General features: G+C 61.8%; 3 protein-coding genes across 11 annotated transcripts; 2 read left to right on the forward strand and 1 right to left on the reverse strand.

The window, feature by feature from the left end:
- Positions 1-34: 34 nt before the first annotated feature.
- On the reverse strand, positions 35-5,089 carry CCDC159 (coiled-coil domain containing 159). 3 transcript variants are annotated; one of them, XM_008253297.4, is made up of 13 exons: positions 4,940-5,089; positions 3,573-3,691; positions 3,245-3,468; positions 2,616-2,649; positions 2,322-2,410; positions 2,158-2,239; positions 1,880-2,075; positions 1,299-1,366; positions 1,131-1,207; positions 783-904; positions 577-659; positions 238-339; positions 35-101 (listed from the first exon to the last, which is right to left on the reverse strand). In XM_008253297.4, exons 1-13 carry the CDS (start codon positions 4,948-4,950, stop codon positions 97-99), a joined length of 1,212 nt encoding a protein of 403 aa, XP_008251519.1. In that variant the 5' UTR covers positions 4,951-5,089; the 3' UTR covers positions 35-96. The 3 variants fall into 3 exon arrangements, with proteins under 3 accessions (XP_008251519.1, XP_069915203.1, XP_069915204.1); XM_070059102.1 differs by having other exon boundaries at positions 238-342; XM_070059103.1 differs by having other exon boundaries at positions 238-342; positions 4,933-5,069.
- On the forward strand, positions 5,039-7,217 carry TMEM205 (transmembrane protein 205). Of its 4 annotated transcripts, none has more exons than XM_051839995.2 (4): positions 5,039-5,155; positions 5,892-6,000; positions 6,088-6,251; positions 6,870-7,217. In XM_051839995.2, the coding sequence occupies exons 2-4, from the start codon at positions 5,901-5,903 to the stop codon at positions 7,173-7,175; spliced, it is 570 nt and encodes a 189-aa protein (XP_051695955.1). In that variant the 5' UTR covers positions 5,039-5,155; positions 5,892-5,900; the 3' UTR covers positions 7,176-7,217. The 4 variants fall into 4 exon arrangements, with proteins under 4 accessions (XP_051695955.1, XP_069915213.1, XP_008251516.2 ...); XM_070059112.1 differs by lacking the exon at positions 5,039-5,155 and adding an exon at positions 5,158-5,259; XM_008253294.4 differs by lacking the exon at positions 5,039-5,155 and adding an exon at positions 5,285-5,376.
- Positions 7,218-9,044: 1,827 nt separating this feature from the next.
- Positions 9,045-17,135, forward strand: RAB3D (RAB3D, member RAS oncogene family). 4 transcript variants are annotated; one of them, XM_070059108.1, is made up of 5 exons: positions 9,045-9,184; positions 11,020-11,294; positions 12,619-12,737; positions 12,810-12,934; positions 14,903-17,135. In XM_070059108.1, exons 2-5 carry the CDS (start codon positions 11,067-11,069, stop codon positions 15,088-15,090), a joined length of 660 nt encoding a protein of 219 aa, XP_069915209.1. In that variant the 5' UTR covers positions 9,045-9,184; positions 11,020-11,066; the 3' UTR covers positions 15,091-17,135. The 4 variants fall into 4 exon arrangements, with proteins under 4 accessions (XP_069915209.1, XP_069915207.1, XP_069915208.1 ...); XM_070059106.1 differs by having other exon boundaries at positions 9,047-9,236; XM_070059107.1 differs by having other exon boundaries at positions 9,047-9,232.
- Positions 17,136-18,674: the final 1,539 nt, after the last annotated feature.

Below are 18,674 nucleotides of genomic sequence, written 5' to 3' on the forward strand. Positions count from 1 at the left end.
CGGCACAGGGAGCAGCAGAAGTCCGGGGGTGGGGGAGGGTCTCGCTAGTTTTATTTTCTCTCTGCAGGGGTCTTCAGGGAGAGCAGTCCCGGCTGCTCAGGCTGCACAGAGAGAGAGGCGGGGTCAGAAGCTGGCCTGGTGCAGGAGCCCCTCACCCCCACCCCTACCCACCCTCCGCTGGTCGCTCGGGGGCAGGCTAGGAAGGGGAGCTGGGTGGGGCTTGGGGAGGACCAGCACCGGGTGGGAAGGACCGGCTCTTGTTGCAGGGTGGCTGATCAGAGTCCGAGTCAGAATCCCAGGACGGGAGCGGAGGGCTCAGGCAGCGGTGCCCTTTGTGGCCTGCTGGAGAGACCACAGGGTTTGCGCTGGTCCTGGCCCTGCCTGCTCAAGTCCTGACCCCGAAGTCGCTTGGTGTTATCAGAGATTCTTGATCACTCCCCCCACTGTCCCTTGGACGTGACCCGGAGTGACCACCCCCTGCCTGAGATACCAGAGACTCCTGAAACGATTCCCCCCTCCCTGAGCTGGAGTTGGGGAGTGACCTCCCCTGACTGTGGCCACACTCAGCCCCCTCACCCCGGAGGCTCGAGGCCCTGGGGCGGGCTCCTGTGGACATGGTGAGGCCGTCGATGGAATTCTGCAGCCCGTGGACGGCGGACCTGCGGGGAGAGGGGGAGATGGGGGCCCCAGGGTTCTGCCCCCTGGTTGGGGGGGCAGCAGTAGGGAGAGGCAGACGGATGAGGGTCAGGGGTCAGACTGGGGCAGGGGCTGCCGGGCATCACCATATGTCACTCAGTTCCTTTTGAAGGTCATCTTTCCAGCAGCCTCCGCCTCCCGGGGCCGCCGCCTCCATCTCCGGCCAGGCAGATGTCTCGTATGCATGCTGTTTCATCTTAGTCAGGACCTGGGGTGGGGGTGGGGGTGGGGGACAGTGCAGCACTACCCTCACAACGATGGTGACCGGGGAGCATTGCACAGCGCTTGTCCCAGGCAGAGCCCCAACGACGTGCCCGTTATACAGATAGAGAAACTGAGGCTAAGCCCAGCTAAGAGACGCAGAGCGGGTATAGGAAGCTAGGCTCCAGTCTGAGGGAGGAGGCTGGCAGAGCCCCACCCCCACGCAGGCTCACCTTGCGGCATTTCACCTGCGTCTTTTGCATCTTCTGGATATTCACCAGGTTCTCCGAGATCTCCTCTTCCTGCACCTCTGTGGGGGCAGGGCACTCAGCGGGGGCCAGGGGGTGGGGGGTGGAAGGAGCCCCTCCAGCCCCAGCCCCGCGCTGGCTCCCAGCACTCACGGAGCTTCTGGTAAATGAAGGTAACCTCCTCCCGAACCAGCTCCAGTTCCTCCCACAGGAACTTCTTGCTGAGGGGACAGGGCAGCCTAGAAGGACACTCCCTGCCCATGCCCCAGCCTCCCCCGGCCCTGGCTCGCTCTCCCGGGCCTCAGCTCTCCGACCGCCCATCCCCCCTGAAGCAAATGCCCACCGCCTCGTGCACCTGCTGCCCACTTCCCCTCCCGCAGCCCCCCTCCCCCTGCCCACGACTGTCCCCTCCTCCTAACCTCTACGCTGTCAGCCTCTCCCACCCCTCCACCTCCATCTCCCTCCCTTCTGGGTCCCAACAGCCCACACTCCAAGCTCCTGATCCCCCAGCCTCCTTCCCCATCCCCCCCGCCAGCTGCCTGTCTTCCCTGCCATCTGGTGGCCCCCAGGCAGCACCCCCTCCAGCCCCAGGCTCCCCCAGTCCTCCCAGCCCTTCCTGTGGTCCTCCAAGCCTTCCGCCCCCCACCCCCACCCCAGGACCCATTGGCCCAGGTCTTGGGCTCCCTTCCCTGGCCTTGCTTGCCTCCTTCAGCCTGGACGCTGCCCTCACCCACCTGTCCCGGATCTCCTGGGCCAGCAGCTGCAGGCAGCGGGTGGTCCGGGCCCTCTGCACCTCCTCACTGTCTCGCAGGGTCTTCTGCAGCCCCTGGAGACCTTGGGCCAGCGCCCCGTACAGCTCCTGGCGGCCCTGTTCCGTGCCCCACTTGTGTCCCTCCTTCTCTCCCTGGCGACAGCTGGGGCTCAGCATCTCTGCAGAGAGGTGAGACCGGGACTGAGCTTTGAACCCAACGTGCCCGACCTTGACCCAGAAGCCAACGGGACCGGTCCCCACCTTCAAGTTGCTGGATCTTGATTTGCTGTAGGCAGCTCTCCTTCTCCAGCATGGTCACCGAGTGGTTCAGGAACTCAAAGGCCTGGGGGCAAGGGGACCGGGCTTGAGCCGGCGGAGGGGGGGGGGGAGGAAGGGGAGCAGCAGGTGCTGGGGACTTGGTTCACCTTGGTCTGCGCCTGCAGCTGGCTCTTGAGGGACTCCAGTTCACAGCGCAGGAGCTTCTGGGCATCAGGAATCATCATGGTGGACTTAGCTGCGGGCAGAGGAGAGGATGAACTGGCCCTGGAAGGGGTAGGGGCTGGGCCATGCGCAGGGCAGAGGCCAACAGTGATTCAGAGTAGGGGTGGGTGTGTGTGTGGGGGGGGGATCGCTGAGCGTGCCATGGCTGGGCCAGAAGGTGGAGGCAGGTAAGGGACAGGTTTCCCCACACTGTCTCGTTGGGGAAAGAGGGTCCTCACCTTTGACTTTGGAAGGGCTGGTCTCCAAGGCTTTCTAAGGAAGGGGGACAAGAGGGAAGTGGAGATTTGTCCCTGGGCTCCCTCTCTGCTCACTCTGACCCAGTATGGGAGGTTGGACAAGAGTCAGGTCTGTTGAATTCTCAGTGTTGCAAACCCTGCGTGCGGGCAAAGCTGCCTCGAGGCACATTCAAGTACCACCGCCTGTTCTGACCTGCGCTTGTGTGGCTCACCCTCCCCCACACTGTGTGTTGCCTGTAACAACACGCGCCCGGGCAGCCCTGACTCCCACCCAGCGCCAGCCCTGTCTCTGACTTGGGCTCAGGTCATCATGGCCCTCCTCCTTCCTCGAGGGGCAGGTGCATCAGCACAGCCCCAGGTCCACAGACACACAAGCAAAGCAACACCCAGAGACAGTCGCAGACACGACCCCACTGAAGACGCAACGTGTGCATTGCTTCCACGCATTCCTTCACGCAGCCACCCATCCATGCTCCAAGGTGCCGGGCGCTCTCCTAGGTCCTGAAAACACTCAGCGGGAGGCTCCCGCTGGCCCCACAGCACAGCCCCTTCCCTGTGCCCCCGCAGCGGTGGATGGCTGTGGCTGCCTGGGTTTCCTGGGTGGAAGTGACCTTATGATGATGCCTTCTCAAAAGCTCCTGGTCATTATAGCGTTCTTTGTGCAGATCTTGGGAGGGGAAGGGCGGAGCCCCGTACGGCTGAGGCCCCGAGCCCCACAATAGTCTCCAGTCTTCTCCCCTCACTGTGTCTTCAGAAGCAGCAGTTGCCAATGTCTCCTGCTCTGGCGTCCTGGACCAGTGAGTGGTACAGTCCAAAGCCTTGTCCGAAGTAGAGCCTAGGGGTGACGGCGTCCTTGAGGGAAAGCCCAGGGCACGTGTTGCACCCCCAGCCCCTCCCAAACCACCCCGCCCCCAGCCCTAGGGCAGCCCCTCTACGAACCCCAGTACTTCTCACACTTCCCGTTAGCAGGCAAACACACGTTGGAGGGGGAAGGAGATGAGAAGCGACAGGACAAGGAGTAGTCAGGGTCCAGGGGTAGGCCGGCCAAAAGAGGGTCGCTGTGGGTGGGTGAGGGGGACAGGTGCAGCCTTGAGACCCGCCCCCAGGTTGCAGGCACCCCCCAAGTCCTCCCTGATGCCTCTCGGTTACAGTGAGAACCAAAAGTGAATCCAAAATGATGCAGGTGGATGGCTAAAGGCCAAGTCCAAGCGGAAGCCACAGGAGGTTAACAGGGCAGCTACAGAAGCATCCAAAGCCAAGCCTAGGCGCCTGGACCAGATGGGAACCACAGAGCGTGCGCGCGAGAGCCCGGGGAATCCGGTCAACAGATGTCAGCTGAGTGGCGGGCCCGGGGCAGGTGCTAGGTGAGGCTGGGAAGAGAGCTCTCAGGTGCAGGTCTCACGTCTCTGCCTCCTCCCTCTCCCACTACAGGGAGGCCTAGCACACAGAGAGAAACCCTGGGGCAGGTCTCCAGGTCTGCCTGGAAAAACTTCCAGCGGGAAAGCATCTTGCACTGGGTCACACTCAGTCAGTTTCCCAAAGCTTCTAGAACTTTCTCTGCTTGCCCTTTGCCTCCTGTCCTTCTCTGGGTCTTGTCTGCCTAGAAGATGCCAACACACCCTTCGAAATACTCAGGGGCCAGCGTTGTGGTGTAGTGGGTACTGGCATCCCATGTGGGCGCCTGTTCTTGGCCCGGCTGCTCCACTTCTGCTCCAGCTCCCTGCTAATGCGCCTGGGAAAGCAGCAGAGGATGGTCCAAGTGCTTGGGCCCATGCACCTGCGTGGGAGACCCGGATGGAGCTCCTGGCTCCTGGCTTCCAGGCCATCCGGGGAGTGAACCGGGGGATGGAAGATCTCTCACTGTCTTTCCATCTCTGTAACTCTGACTTTCAAATAAATAGTCTTTTAAAAAAGTTTTTTTGACAGGTAGAGTTAGACAGTGAGAGAGAGAGACAGAGAGAAAGGTCTTTCTTCCGTTGGTTCACCCCCGAATGGCCGCTATGGCCGGTGCTGCGCCGATCCGAAGCCAGGAGCGAGGTGCTTCCTCCTGGTCTCCCATGCGGGTGCAGGGCCCAAGCACCTGGACCATCCTCCACTGCCCTCCTGGTCCACAGCAGAGAGCTGGCCTGGAAGAGGAGCCCCGCCTCCCATGCCCCTCCCACCTCAATCATTTCCTGCTCGGTTCCTCCCGGGAGAATTCTTTGGCGAAAAGGGGGCGTGGCCAGCCGTCCGGGCCCCGCCCCCTGGGCCGAGAAGTCTGGGCCCGCCAGGCTCCCGACCCCCTTCCACCCCCACCTACCACATACCACCTGCTCATGCTCGCCCATCAGGGACCGCGAAGCCAGTGCCCGGCTGTGACGCTGAAATTTGATCCCGTGGGGCCACCATCGCTGGAAAACGCGCCGCGGCTGAGGGTGGAGTCACAGAGAGGGGTGTGGCCGGCCTTTTAACTCCGCCCCCGCCCAGGGCGCCGAAAGCTTCATTGGCGCCTTCCCGGTTCCGCAGCGCTCAGCCGCCGCAATGTAATTGGATAAAAGCCCCAAGCAGGGGGTGGGACTCCAGGCTGGTTTCTGCTAAGCGATTAGTCACTACCTCAGAGGGCGGGACAAGAGGCGGCAGAGCCACGGTTCGATTGGTTCAGGGCTTGGCCGAGAGGCGGGATGAGTTCTTGGTTGGGGCGGCGGAGCCCAAGAGGGGAGGTGGCCGAGAAGGTCCGGGGTCCACTTGGGTGCGCGGGACACAGGTACCGAGCTGGGCCCGTCTGGCCTCTGCGCTGTGCCTCGGCGCCTGGGGTCTCGGAGCTTTGGATTGACATCCGGGTTCCACCCGTGGGGTCAGCGACGCCGAGATGGGATTTGGGGTTCCCAGGGTTACATGGGGAGGGGTCTGCGGGGCTGCCGGCGAGGAGGGACCCTTCTGGGTGCTGCAATAAGAGAGGGGGCTTGGCTGGCGGAACTGGGTCCTAGGGTGACGCGGGGCCGTGGGCTTGAGCTACTCGGGCTGAAATTGGGGGCGGGGGTCTCAGAGGTGGCGGGGATGCTGGGGTCCGAGAGCCCGCGCTGTTGAAGGCCTGCATTTGAAGAATTGGGGGCTCGGGGGTTGTCACAGAACTGCTCTGGGTCCTCGCCAAGCTCCGTTCTTGCACTGCTCTCCCCTGGATCGCTGCTGGATTGGCCACGACCTTGGCCCGGTCTAAAGGCCACAGGGCAAAGGTCAAGCTCTGAGCCACCCCCACCCCCACCCGTGCTTCCTTCCCAGGCCCCCACGATGGAGGAATACGGGGACCCGGGAGGTCTGGTTAAGGTGGTCCACCTGCTGGTCCTGGCCGGTGCTTGGGGCATGCAAATGTGGGTGACCTTCGCCTCAGGTAGGGACCCTCGTCCTGGCCTGGAAGGGGCGGGGGGAGCCTGGCCTGGACGTGCCCTAAAAGCGGGTGTGTGTCCCCCTGTCCCAGGCTTCCTGCTTTTCCGGAGCCTTCCACGACACACCTTCGGCCAGGTGCAGAGCAGACTGTTCCCGTACTACTTCTGCACGTCCGTGGGCTGCGCCCTCATCAACCTCTGTCTCGTGGCTCCGCAGCGGGCCTGGGCTCAGCTCACATTCTGGGAGACCAGCAAGGTACGCGGGCTTGAGGGCCGCTGCCCCCTGGCCACCTGCCCCCCGATCTCAGTGAGCACCTGTTGGCGGGGTGGGGGTGGGGGTGGGGGGTCTGTTCTACCTGTGGAGTCAAAGCCGAGCCCTGGGTGCCTCTGAGCAGTGCACAGCCTGCCCAACCGTCCCCAGCGCCTCTACCACCACCACCACCAACCAGCAGCGTCTCTTCACCGGCGGCTTCTCCCTCTCCTCCCCCTGGCTGGGCCTGCAGCCAAGTAGCAGTGACTCAGCTGGGCTGGGGCCCTGACCCCGGCTCATTGTTTAAAACCAGCCCAACTGGGAGCTTACAGAACCCTACCTGCCTCCCCCCACAAGGCAAGAACCATCTCTGCTGTGCACTGCCGCCCCCATTATAATCCTCAGAGACAGGAGGGCATGATGGGTAACCAGGCTGTCTTATTCAACTCCCCGTGGACCCAGCGTCTCAGGCTGGGGGGCATCTAACTTGGGGACTTTTGCACCCAGAAGGGGAGGAGGGGGAGGCTACCCCTGACCCCGCCCCTATGTGGGCAGCGAGGATGCGGTGGGGGGCTCAGCTTGGCCTCCCAGGCTTAGCTCCTGTTCTCCTCCGGCCGCCGCCAGCTCTGCCTGCTGCTCCTAAGCCTCTCGCTGGCCGCCGGCAACGCCCTGTGGTTGGAGCCCCGCACCACGGCCGCCATGCGGGCCATGCAGGCCGTGGAGAGGGAGCACGGCCTCGGCGGGGAGGTGGCCGGCAGCCACCGGGGCCCCGACCCCTACCGCGCGCTGCGGGAGAAGGACCCCAAGTACAAGGCTCTCCGGCAGGACTTCTTCCGCTACCACGGCCTGTCTTCCCTGTGTAACCTGGGCTGTCTCCTTGGCAACGGGCTGTGCCTCGTGGGCCTCGCCCTGGGCCTCGGGAGCATCTAGCCTGCGCCCCACCTGTGAATAAAGGAGTTTTTGGAAATGACCGCTGCCTGCTGTTTCTGTCCCCTGCAGGCCGGGCAGGAGGGCAGGGGGGCCAAGGGCGGTGCTGCGGGCCTCAGTTTCCCCACTCATGTGGCGTGATGACTTGGAGTGACAGCTGTGGCAGCCCCTGAGCCCCCTCCTCTCATGCTGCCCATTTATGGAGCACCTGCTGTATGCCAGGCTTGGTGCTAACCATGGCACATGTATTATCGTTGCATGTTTAAAGATTTTATTTATTTATTTATTTTATTTTATTTTTTGACAGGCAGAGTGGACAGTGAGAGAGAGAGAGAGACAGAGAGAAAGGTCTTCCTTTGCCGTTGGTTCACCCTCCAATGGCCGCCCCGGCTGGCACGCTGTGGCCGGCACACTGCGCCAATCCGAAGCCAGGATCCAGGTGCTTCTCCTGGTCTCCCATGGGGTGCAGGGCCCAAGCACTTGGGCCATCCTCCACTGCACTCCCGGGCCACAGCAGAGAGCTGGCCTGGAAGAGGGGCAACCGGGACAGAATCCGGCACCCCAACCGGGACTAGAACCCGGTGTGCCGGCGCCGCAAGGCAGAGGATTAGCCTAGTGAGCCACGGTGCCAGCTAAGATTTTATTTATTTAAAGGAAGAATATATAGAGAGGTCTTCCAGCTGCTGGTTCACTCCCCAAATGGCCGGGGCTGGTCCAATCCAAAGCCAGGAACCAGGAGCTTCTGGGTCTCCCATGTAGTTCAGGGACCAAGGATTTGAGCCATCCATCATCTCCTGCCTTACCAGAGAGCGGGACCGGAAGTGGAGCAGCCAGGACTCGAACCAGCGTCCATATGGGATGCCGGCACTGCAGGTGGTGGCTTAAACCCTGCACCACAGCACCTGCTCCTGTGGCGTCTTAACTAATATGCCAAATGCCACGTCCACGCATTACATATTCCCCTCCTCACAGCCACAGTGAGAGTAGAGGCTGGCTGACGGGGCCCGGGAGACATTGGGCTGCTCGTTACTGGGGGTCTCCCAGCCCTTTCTAGCAAATGCACTTCATCCCCAGGCGGGCACTGGGCTGCGCTGGGGGGCAGGGGGCGCGTGCGGGATCAGAGAAGTGGAGCCCATATCACGTCCCCGGACCCCGTCCTGCTGGCTTGAAAAACAACCAGGACCCCACCGGGGCCTGGATACGGGTCTTTCTTTAGCAAAGTGCTGCACCTCCCATAGAGACAGCCACTGCAAAATTTTACAGAGCCTGGGGCCGGCGCTGTGGCGTAGCAGGTAAAGCTGCTATCCCATTTGTATGCCAGTTCGAGTCCTGGCTGCTCCACGATCCAGCTCCCTGCTGTGGCCTGGGAAAGCAGCAGAAGACGGCCCAAGTGCTTGGGCCCCTGCACCGGTGTGGGAGACCCGGAAGAAGCTCCTGGCTCCTGGCTTCTGCCTGGCTTAGCCCAGCCCTGGCTGTTGCGCCCATCTGGGGAGTAAACCAGAGGATGGAAGACCTCTCTCTCTCTCTCTCTCTCTCTCTCTCTCTCTTCTTTCTCTGTAATCTGACTTTCAAAGAAATAAATCTTTTTTTTAAAAAAAACTTTGCAAACTCCCAGTACCCTCACACAACCCTGCACCTGGTTTGGGCCCTTTGACGGATGCGAAACGTGGTGGGGCTGGGATTCGAAGCTGGGATCCAGAGTTTGCGCCGTTAACCGCTGGGCACAGAAGTCTGGGAAAATGGAATTAAAGGATAAAATTTGGTGCAAACCCCTTTTTATAATCCATGCTTAGGCCCCGCCCCGTCCCCCACTCGGCCCCGCCCCGTCTTCCCTGCGGAGCGGCCCCTCCTTTCCGAGCTGGGCGGAGCCCGTGCAGGATCCGGGTGGCTGCGGGCGGCGGTGGCGGCGGCGGCTGCGGCGGCTGCGGCGGCTGCGGAGCCGGGGTCTCGGCCGGGGCCAGGCTGCAGCGAGGTCGGCGTCGAAGTCCAGCGGGCAGCGGCCCCGACGCGAGGTGACCCCCTCGGAGGGCGTGCGCCTCGCCCCGCCCCTGCGCTTCCCGGCAGGTGCAGGGGACAGGGGGGCAGGGGGCGGGCCGGGGGCCTGGGGAACAAAGGCGGGGCTGCAGGGCCGCCTCTTCCTTCGCCCCCACCCAGCTGGGCTCAGCGGGCGAGCGCTCCTGGGGCGCGGGCGGACGGGGAGCCCAGCTGGGCACTTGCGAGGAGACCATATGGCGATGGGGGAAGCTGTGCACCGGCTGGGGTGCCCCAAATCCAGTGCCTGGGGACAGAGCTGAGCCCCCCGGACACCCTCACCTGGTGTCAGGCGTGAGGGAGGGGCGGCTGCTGCTGACAGGTGGACTGAAGCGGGGGTGTGGGGGCTTGGGGGCCCTGCCCCGCACGGCCTCCCGCCTCCAGCACCCCCCTCCTCGAACTCGTTCTCCCGGAACGCGGGGTGGGGCCGACTGGGTCCAAGTTTAAAATGAACAAAAGCCCCAAGGGCGGTTGAGAAATGGCTTTGCCAGGGCCTCCTGGCGTCCAGGCGGTCTGCAGTGTGCGGGGAGCCGCAGACACATCCCTGGGGCAGGAATGCGGGCTGAGGGTGCGTCCCGGAGCCAGACAGGGCACCGGGTGGGAGTGGGCGCGCGTCCCAGCAGCCCAGTCCCCGGGGGAGGTGGTCATGGTGCTTGTGTGTCAGGGGGGTGTGATGGCTGCTTCGTGGGGGGCTGGGCTGGCTTCCTTGGATTGAAGACTCTCACTCCTGCCTCCTTGGGCTGGGCTGGGCTGGGCTGAGTCAGCCTTGGCCGCATAGGCACAGGCCCAGCCTCTTTGGCAAATAAGAAACAGCAGGATCCACTTGGGGCTGGACCTGGGGGTTTCAACCTAGGCCGTATCCACAGAAACCCCCCCTTCACGCTGAAGGTGAGGGAGGGGGCTCATGGCTCGGCTTGGGTGGGGGCAGGGCAGGCGCCCCATCGGCGGACACCTGCCAAAGTCAATACCAAGGTCTTGATGGGGGGGGAGGCTCTAGACAGCTGGCAGTACCCCCCCCCACCTCACACCTGGGCCACGCCAGCTGCTCACAAGGGCGAAGTCCACACCTGCACCTCCTGCGGAGACAGCTGCTCTCCCAGGAGGCACCTGTGTGCCCACCCCTCCCTCTCCGCCCTGCCTTATTTGAAAAATATTGATTTATTGGGAAGGCAGAGTAACAGAGAGAGGGCAAGAGAGCGTCCATCTGTTGGTTCATTCCCCGAAGTGGCTGCAACAGCTGGGGCTGGGCCAGGTAGGAGCCAGGAGCTCCATCCGGGGCTCCCATGTGCATCCGCAGGGAGCTGGATTGGAAGTGGAGTGGCCAGGACTCCAACCAAGCCCTCCGATGTGGGAGGTGGGCATCCCAAGCAGTGGCTCAACCCGTGGCGCCACGAGACCCCCCACCCCCCACTCTGGCCTTGCATTTGAACTTTTCGCCAGGCGCACACTCGCCCCTAACAGCAAAGGACTTGCAGATGCAGAGAGCAACTGTATTTATTAGCCCTGTCTCCTCATCGCTATCAGCACGAATTAGCTCCCGTTGGAAGCTAATGGGACCTCCCCCAGGGTGGGCTTTTCCTGTCCCCCACACCTGTGTCTCTGCCAAGAGCAGGGCCTGGCACGGACAAGCCGCTCAAGGAGTGTTTGTTGAGTGAATCAAGAAACTCACTTTGGGCTCCCAGCCAAGCACCCTTGCAGGTAGCGACTCCGACCACACCTCCCGCCTCCCAGGGTCACCTGGTCTCCACGGGCTGGAGCCAGAACCTGAACCCGTTTCCCGGAGGGTACAGTAACTGGTGTTTGATTCCCCACTCAGGGCTGCGGTCTCTCTCTCCCTCTGGAGGCTTTCGGGGGGCCGCCGGGATGGCTTCTGCAGGAGACCCCCCCGCGGGCCCCCGGGACGCCGCAGACCAGAACTTCGACTACATGTTCAAGATTCTCATCATCGGCAACAGCAGCGTGGGCAAGACCTCCTTCCTGTTCCGCTACGCCGACGACTCCTTCACGCCCGCCTTCGTCAGCACCGTGGGCATCGACTTCAAGGTCAAGACCGTCTACCGCCACGACAAGAGGATCAAGCTGCAGATCTGGGTGAGGGTCCAGCCTCGGGGAGGGCTTCTGGGGGAGGGGCTGGGCATGAAGGGGAGTGGCATATTAGTTTTGAAACTTTTTTTCCTTCAATTTAACTATTTGAAAGGGAGGGAGGGAAGGAGGGGGGGGGAGAAGGGGGAGGGGGGAGGTTGTCCATTCGCTGGGTCACTCCCCAAATGCCCACAACAGCCAGGGCTGGGCCAGGCTGACGCCAGGAGCCTGGAGCTCCATCCGGGTCTTCCACGTGGGTGGCGGGGGCCCAAGCACGTGGGCCGCCACCTGCTGCCTCCCAGGGTGCGTCAGCATGTGCCAGGATTAGTTGCAGGGCTGGGACTTGAACCCAGACACTGTAACCTCAGCTATGGGTGTCGCAAGTGGCTCCCGCCTGCTGTGCCTGGGCCGGGGGTGGTTCTATTCCCTGATGTCTGCTCACGGCACGTTTGAGGACCTGGTGACCTGGGTGCCGTCATAGAATCAAGCCCAGGGACCCCCGCGGAGCCTGCCCCTCCCTGCCCCAGCCCAACACGGTGTCAGGAGGCCACCCTCCGGCCCAGGCGGCTGCTGTTTGTGGTCTTGAAGTTGGTTTTTGGAAATGAGTTTCGGGGTCTACGAGAGGCCCAAGACCCTCATACTGGAAGCCCCTCAAGATCAAGGACGAATGCATGCCTCCACTATCAGACAGGGGCTATGAATGCAGACCTGGTCTCCACCAACAGACTAGAGCCTGTACTGGCAACGCGGGCCTCCACCATCAGACTGGGGCTGTGAGTGTAGACCCGGGTCTCCACCATCAGACTAGGGCCTGTACTGGCAACTCCGTGTCTCCACCATCAGACTGGGGGTGTGAATGCAGTCCCGGGTCTCCACCATCGGGCTGGGGCTGTGAATGTAGACCCAGGCCTCCACCATTAGACTAGAGGCTGTTCAGGGAGCTCCATGTCTCCACCATCAGACTGGGGCTGTGAGTGTAGACCCGGGGGCCTCCACCATTAGACTAGAGGCTGCTCAGGAAACTCCATGTCTCCACCATCAGACTGGGGCTGTGAATGTAGACCCGGACCTCCACCATTAGACTAGAGGCTGTTCAGGGAACTCCATGTCTCCACCATCAGACTGGGGCTGTGAGTATAGACCTGGGCCTCCACCATTATACTAGAGGCTGTTCAGGGAACTCCATGTCTCCACCATCAGACTGGTGCTGTGAGTGTAGACCTCGGCCTCCACCATCAGACTAGAGACTGTGCAGGAAACTCTGTGTCTCCGCCATCAGACTGGGGCTGCGGGGCGGGGCCCTGGGCGGCCCCTGACGCCGCTGTCTCCCCAGGACACGGCCGGCCAGGAGCGGTACCGCACCATCACCACGGCCTACTACCGCGGGGCCATGGGCTTCCTGCTCGTGTATGACATCGCCAACCAGGAGTCCTTCAACGCCGTGCAGGACTGGTGAGTGCTTGCTGACCCCTGACCCCTGCCCTCTGCCCCGACGCCCTCCGTCTCACAGCCCGCACTCCGCAGGGCCACGCAGATCAAGACCTACTCCTGGGACAACGCCCAGGTCATCCTGGTGGGCAACAAGTGTGACCTGGAGGACGAGCGGGCCGTGCCTGCCGAGGACGGCCGGAGGCTGGCCGACGACCTGGGTGAGTGCGGGCCCCGGCCCTGCGCCTGCCTGCCCCCCGCGAGGCCCACGTCCAGCCACGGTGCAGGCCCCGGCCCTGTGCCTGCCTGCCCCCCGCAAGGCCCATGTCCAGCCACGGTGCCCAGCCGTCCCTGTCGGACTTCATAGAATTCACCCCCGGGAGCTCCCGGCTGCCCACACCCTGGAACCTGGTGGTTTTGCCTTGCGCTCCTCCGATGGGGTGGGGGTGGGGGGCTGGCCTGTGGCACCGCACGTTAAGCCCCAGCGGTGACGCCACCATCCCGTCTCAGAGCCCTGTCCAAGTCCCGGCTGCTCCTCTTCCGATCCAGCTCCCTGGGAGAGCAGCAGGCGATGGCCCTAGTGCCCGGGTCCCTGCACCTGCGCGGGAGACCCGGATGGAGCTCCTGGCTTCTGCCTGGCCCAGCCCTGGCCGTTGCTGCCATTTGGGGAGTGAACCAGCGGACAGAGACCTCTCTGCCTCTCTCTCTCCCTCTTCATCTGTCATGCTGCCTCTCAGATAAATAAATAAATCTTTAAAAAATAATTGGTGCAGGGGGTTAGGCAGTAGGCCCAGGAGTAAAAATGCCAGTTAAGATGCCGACATCCCCCGAGGGCCTGGGTTCGGTTCCCAGCTCCGGCTCCCGGCTCCCGCTCCCTGCTAATGCAGGCCCTGGGAGGCAGCAGTGACGGCTCCAGTTCCCGCACCCGCACAGGAGACCTGGGAGGAGCTCCCAGCCCCTGGGTTCAGCCCGGCCCAGCCTTGGCCATTGACGGATTTGGAACATGAGCCAGATCTCTCTCTAGCTGTCAAATACACTAATCTTTTGAAGATTTATTTTATTTACTGGAAATGCAAAATGACAGAGAGAGAGAGAGAGGGAGATCTTCCCATCTGCTGGTTCACTCCCCAGATGGCTGCAATGGGCCAGGCCCAAGCCGGGAGCCAGGAGCCCCATCCGGGTCTCCCACGTGGGTGCAGGAGCCCCAGCACTTGGGCCATCTTCCACTGCCTTCCCAGATGCATCAGCAGGGGGCTGGATCGGAAGTGGAGCAGCTGGGACTCGAACTGGCACTCTGACACGGGATGCTGGCCTCGCAAGTGGTGGCCCGGCCTGCTGTGCCGTAGCGCTGGCCCAGGGGATGGCGATGTTGTTACAACAGAGTGTGTGTGTGTGTATGATTGTGTATATATATGTCTGTGTGTCTGTGTGCATATGTGTGTATATATGTAGCTATGTGTGTGTCTCCGTGTGTCTCTTTGTGGGTATGGTGTCTGCATATATGTTTGCATGTATGTGTCTATGTATCTGTGTGCATATGTGTTTGTGCGTGTATGTGTTGCTGTGTGTGTGTGTGTATTATCTGTGTATGGCTCTGTGTGTACGTGTGTCTGTGTGCGTGTATATGTGTGTATGTGTCTCCTCTGGTCTCCCACTTCCTAAAACTTTTAAAGCATTTGTATTTACTTAAAAGGCAGAAAGACAAAGCAATAGAGATTTCCCAGTGCTGGGCCAGGCTGAAGCCAGGACCCAGGAGCTCCATCTGGGTCTCCCACGTGGGTGGCAGGGCCCCGGGGACTTGGGCCACCGCCTGCTGCCTCCCAGGGTGCGCCTCAGCGGGGGGCCGGAGCCCCAGTGTGGGGCTCCGGGGCTGCATATTAACTGCTGTGCCAAACGCCCGCCCTCGGCTCCACCCCAGAAGCCCAGAGAAGGGGCCAGCGTTGTGGCACAGCAGGCGAAGCCCCTGCCTGCCACGCCGGCGTCCCATCTGAGTGCCATTGCACAGACGAGCAAACCGAGGCTAAGACGCTCAACCCAGGTCCCACCGCGGTATGCAGGGTAGAAGCCAGCTTGGCACCACAGCCGAGGTCCCAGCTCAGGCCCTGGCCCCTTGGGGGGGGCAGGGGGGAGGGGGCAGGGTGTCTCAGCATGTGTTCTCCACACCCCCCCACCCGCACGTGTGCGTCCAGGTTTCGAGTTCTTTGAGGCCAGCGCGAAAGAAAACATCAACGTGAGACAGGTCTTCGAGCGCCTCGTGGACTCCATCTGCGAGAAGATGAATGAGTCCCTGGAACCCAGCTCCAGCCCCGGCAGCAACGGGAAGGGCCCCGCCCTGGGGGACGCCCCGCCCCCGCAGCCCAGCAGCTGTGGCTGCTAGAGGTGGTCCCAGCCGCCCCCCCCAGCCCAGCCCAGCCCAGCCCAGCCCAGAGACTGTGAGCAGGCGTGCACCACAGGGGCTGGATCCGAGCTCTGGGCTCCACGTTCCCTCCCGTCCCACGCCCCCAGCTCCTGCATGCCTGGCCCTCCCTGTGCTCCAGGACCACCAGACCCCCCAAGGGGGGGGCACTCCGCCCCGCCTTGCAGCCCCCCCCCGGGTGGGGGCAGGGGCTTGCTGCTTTCCCAGGCAGCCACCAGAGGGAGGGGGGCCTCCATGGTGACTTTGGCTGTGCCCTGGGCATGGACTGGCGCCACAGATGTGGCCTCGTGCTGGGTGGGTCGTCCGGGTTCATCCTGCAGGCGGCTCCGGTTTCTCAGGACCCCTCCCGCCAACCCTTGCACCTGCCCCGTGGATTTCAGACCCCAAGGGCTCCAAGACCGGAAGCAGGTGTCGGCCCAGGCAGCCCCCGCTTAAGGCTTTCTGAAATCAGTATTAGCCCAGCACGGCCCTTTACAAGGGGCCAGGGCGTCCTAGACCCCTGTCCCCGGCTTCAGGACCCCCACAAGTGCCTTCCACGCTTCGCCACGACTCGCCGGAACCTACCACTGTGCTCGCTGGTTCCCCCACGGCATCTCCAGCCTGGACCTGAATTCTAGAATAGTCTGGCTGCATCAGGCAGGATGGAGAATTCGCTGGCCCCTAGCATTCCCGCGCATGCGGTTTTCGGCCAGGAGTTGACCTCCGAGCCCAGAGGCTGGGCCCCTCCCTGTCCGGGCCTCACTGTGCGGTTTGAAGCAAGATCTTTCCAAACCTGACATCCTGCTAGGAAAGGGAGTTGAGCAAGTCTACACAGCACTTGCCTGGTGAATTTCTGATGTAAGGGCGGGGCTCCCCCAGTGGGAGTGCCCTTGGGGACCCCCGGGTGGGTTTCCCGAGCTGTGTCCTCGGCAGGATCCAGTCAGTGACTTTTTCTTTCTAAGCTAATGGAGGAGTTGGGGTTGGGCGAGAGGAGTGAGGAAGCAGGGTTTGCCAATTGCATGTTGTAGACATCCCGTGGGAGAGGCAGGACCTGCGCTGGTGGGGGATGGGCTGAGGGGCCTCTGCGGATTCCCCCAGCCTCTGCAGCTTGGCTTGCACCTGGGGGCCCTGGCTCAAGTTCAAATTTGTATCCAGGGAGCCCTGCTGAGCCCCTGCGGGGTTTGAACCTTCAAACATCAAAGTGAGACTGTCTCCTATCCCAATAAATTAGGTAACCCTGGTAACACGGGAGAGAGTGAACGCACAAAGCAAGGAGGGGCTCCGGGAAGTTGCCACGGGATCTGAATTTTTGTTGGTTGCTTCCACACAGGGAACGCAAGGCGGGCAGCTTGCTGGGAGCCCAGGGTCCAGCTGGCGGGTCTTTGCATGCAACCAGAGCAGCTTTGGCTGCACCTTGCACTCCTCCTGAGCTTTCTGGTTGGGCAGGATTTTTCAACAAAGTAGCCACAGAGAGGGAGGGGGAGAGAGCGCCTTGGGGGTTCTCTCCAGACTGGAAGTAATGTATGACAATGTATTTTGTTGTTGTTGTTTGTTTTCTTCTAAAATAAGACAAGGCTTTCATTTTATGATGGGGGGTGGGGTGGGGGACCACCATCCAGAGGGTCTCCGGGGATCCAAAACCAAAGTCCCGGCACCCATCACAGCCGGGGGAGGAGGTTGAGTTTGGAGAGAAAATTAAACCAAAGGCCGTGGGAAAAATCCCTCCCCAGCGCCCCCGGTGCGGAGGGGAGGGGCCACCACCTGCCAGTGCCTTCTTATCAGGAGCTGTTGGCAGCCCCTGTTCCTGGGCTGTGAGGTTTAGGGCTTTTTTTTTTTTTTTTTTTTTTTTTTTGCTTTCTTTTTGGCTTCTTTGGGAATTCGTGTCCTCGCTTTCCCACTCCACTTAAAACAACGAGTCAGCGAAGAAACTCGGTCTGCGTGTGTGTGTGTGGGGGGGGGGGGTCGGTTCTGCCTCTGGCTGCTGGTCCCCGCCCGCCCGGCGCAGAATTAAAGCTGCCTCCTCCAAACGCCTTGGTGGTTGATTTCCATTCGTGATGCGGGGCGGGGCTCCAGACAGGGCTGTTCAATCGGGCAGTGCAGTGTCCATCCCACTGAGTCTAGAAAGTTCTACAGCGAGATCAGTGTTTGCCCAGCAAACCCCGGTAAGAAGTCTGTGCGCGACGCTAGCGGAACACCCACTCGTAATGATGAAAAGGTTTCTTTTGGCTCCAGTTCTGGGAGTGGAAGGCCGAGGGGCTGCTCTGTGTGTGGTGATGGCCCGAGAGACGGAGCGTGGGTGCCACCGTCTCTCCTCTCTCTGGGTCTTACGTGTTTTTTTCCTCATTTGAGAGGTAGAGATTTTCTGTCTGCTGGTTCACTGCCCAAATGCCCACACCAGCCAGGGCTGGGCCAGGACGAAGGCAGGAGCCAGGGGCTCCATCCGGATCTCCCACGTGGCTGGCAGGGCCCCAAGCCCTTGAGCCATCACCTGCTGCTTTCCCAGGGTGTTCGTGGATCAGAGGCAGAGCAGCCAGGACGCTGACAGGGTGGGATGTGGGCACCCCCAGCAGCAGCTTAACCGGCCGCACTGCAACGCTGGCCCCTCTCCCAGCTATGCTGAGATACACAGTGAAGTGGGAACCAAGGCAAGGAGCCCTACGGTGCCGTGGACACCGGCAGCTCTTCCTCCTGCCCAGCTGCACGCCTGGGAAGGCAGGAGCTTGGGTCTTGTTCACCGCCACGCCCAGCTTTGTTTCTGACGGCTGTTTAATAAAAAAAAAATTTGGTCTCCACTGCTTCCTGGCAAGCAGGTCTGAAAACTCTTGCAATCGCTGGGGAGAGATAAAAGCGTCTTTTGTATGCTGATGAGGTGGCAGGGGGTGGGGACTTCATGCCAAAGAGACAGAAGCAGGATGAGAGGGGTGGAGTGGGGTGGGTGCTGGGCGCAGCGGGTCAGATGCCCCCATCCCACATCAGAGGGCTTGGGTTCGAGTCCTGGTTCTCCTCCTGACTCCAGCTCCCTGCTATTGTCACCCTGGGAGACACAGGTGATGGCTTCAGTACCTGGGCCCCTGCCGCCCACAGGGGAGACCCGGATGGAGCTCCTGGCTCCTGGCTCAGGCTGGCCCAGCCCTGGCTGTTGCAGCCATTTGGAAAGTGAATCAGCGGATAGATCTCTCTCTCTCTCTCTCTCTCTCTCTCTCTCTGTCTGCCTTTCAAATGAATATTTTAAAAATATTTTTCATCTTCTTAGAGATATCGGTCAGAACCTGCTAGACCACAGAGGCCTGACGGAACCCGTCAGGTCCCTGGGCCTGATCCCCAGCGCCTAATGAAACCGGGTGCACAGGGATCATCTACAAACTACTGGAATGTTTCTTGCTTGGGAAAGCCTCGCACCCGGGCGGTTCCCAACTGCTAAGACCATGGTGCACTGCGCGCGGTCAGCTTCACCGGGCGGCCTCTCTGCACACCCCCCACCCACCTTGTCGGGGTCCCTGCAGTGCTCTGCCCCTCCCCCAACAAGCCCCTTAAGAAGGGGCCCTGCCTGCTTCAGACCCCTGCCC

Source organism: Oryctolagus cuniculus, chromosome 16 (genome assembly GCF_964237555.1).
Source record: "Oryctolagus cuniculus chromosome 16, mOryCun1.1, whole genome shotgun sequence".
NCBI lineage: Eukaryota > Metazoa > Chordata > Mammalia > Lagomorpha > Leporidae > Oryctolagus > Oryctolagus cuniculus.

Excerpts from the sequence above, each read along its gene's own strand:
- CCDC159 (XM_070059102.1), bottom strand. Across the intron at positions 2,076-2,157 it reads CAAGATCCAGCAACTTGAAG|AGATGCTGAGCCCCAGCTGT; the intron begins GTGGGGACCGGT and ends ACCTCTCTGCAG. Across the intron at positions 660-782 it reads AAGGAACTGAGTGACATATG|GTCCGCCGTCCACGGGCTGC; the intron begins GTGATGCCCGGC and ends CTCTCCCCGCAG.
- RAB3D (XM_070059108.1), top strand. The coding sequence starts at position 11,067 with ATGGCTTCTGCAGGAGACCCCCCCGCGGGCCCCCGGGACGCCGCAGAC. Across the intron at positions 11,295-12,618 it reads GGATCAAGCTGCAGATCTGG|GACACGGCCGGCCAGGAGCG; the intron begins GTGAGGGTCCAG and ends CTGTCTCCCCAG. Across the intron at positions 12,935-14,902 it reads GAGGCTGGCCGACGACCTGG|GTTTCGAGTTCTTTGAGGCC; the intron begins GTGAGTGCGGGC and ends GTGTGCGTCCAG.
- TMEM205 (XM_051839995.2), top strand. The coding sequence starts at position 5,901 with ATGGAGGAATACGGGGACCCGGGAGGTCTGGTTAAGGTGGTCCACCTG. Across the intron at positions 6,001-6,087 it reads GTGGGTGACCTTCGCCTCAG|GCTTCCTGCTTTTCCGGAGC; the intron begins GTAGGGACCCTC and ends CCCCTGTCCCAG. Across the intron at positions 6,252-6,869 it reads CATTCTGGGAGACCAGCAAG|CTCTGCCTGCTGCTCCTAAG; the intron begins GTACGCGGGCTT and ends GGCCGCCGCCAG.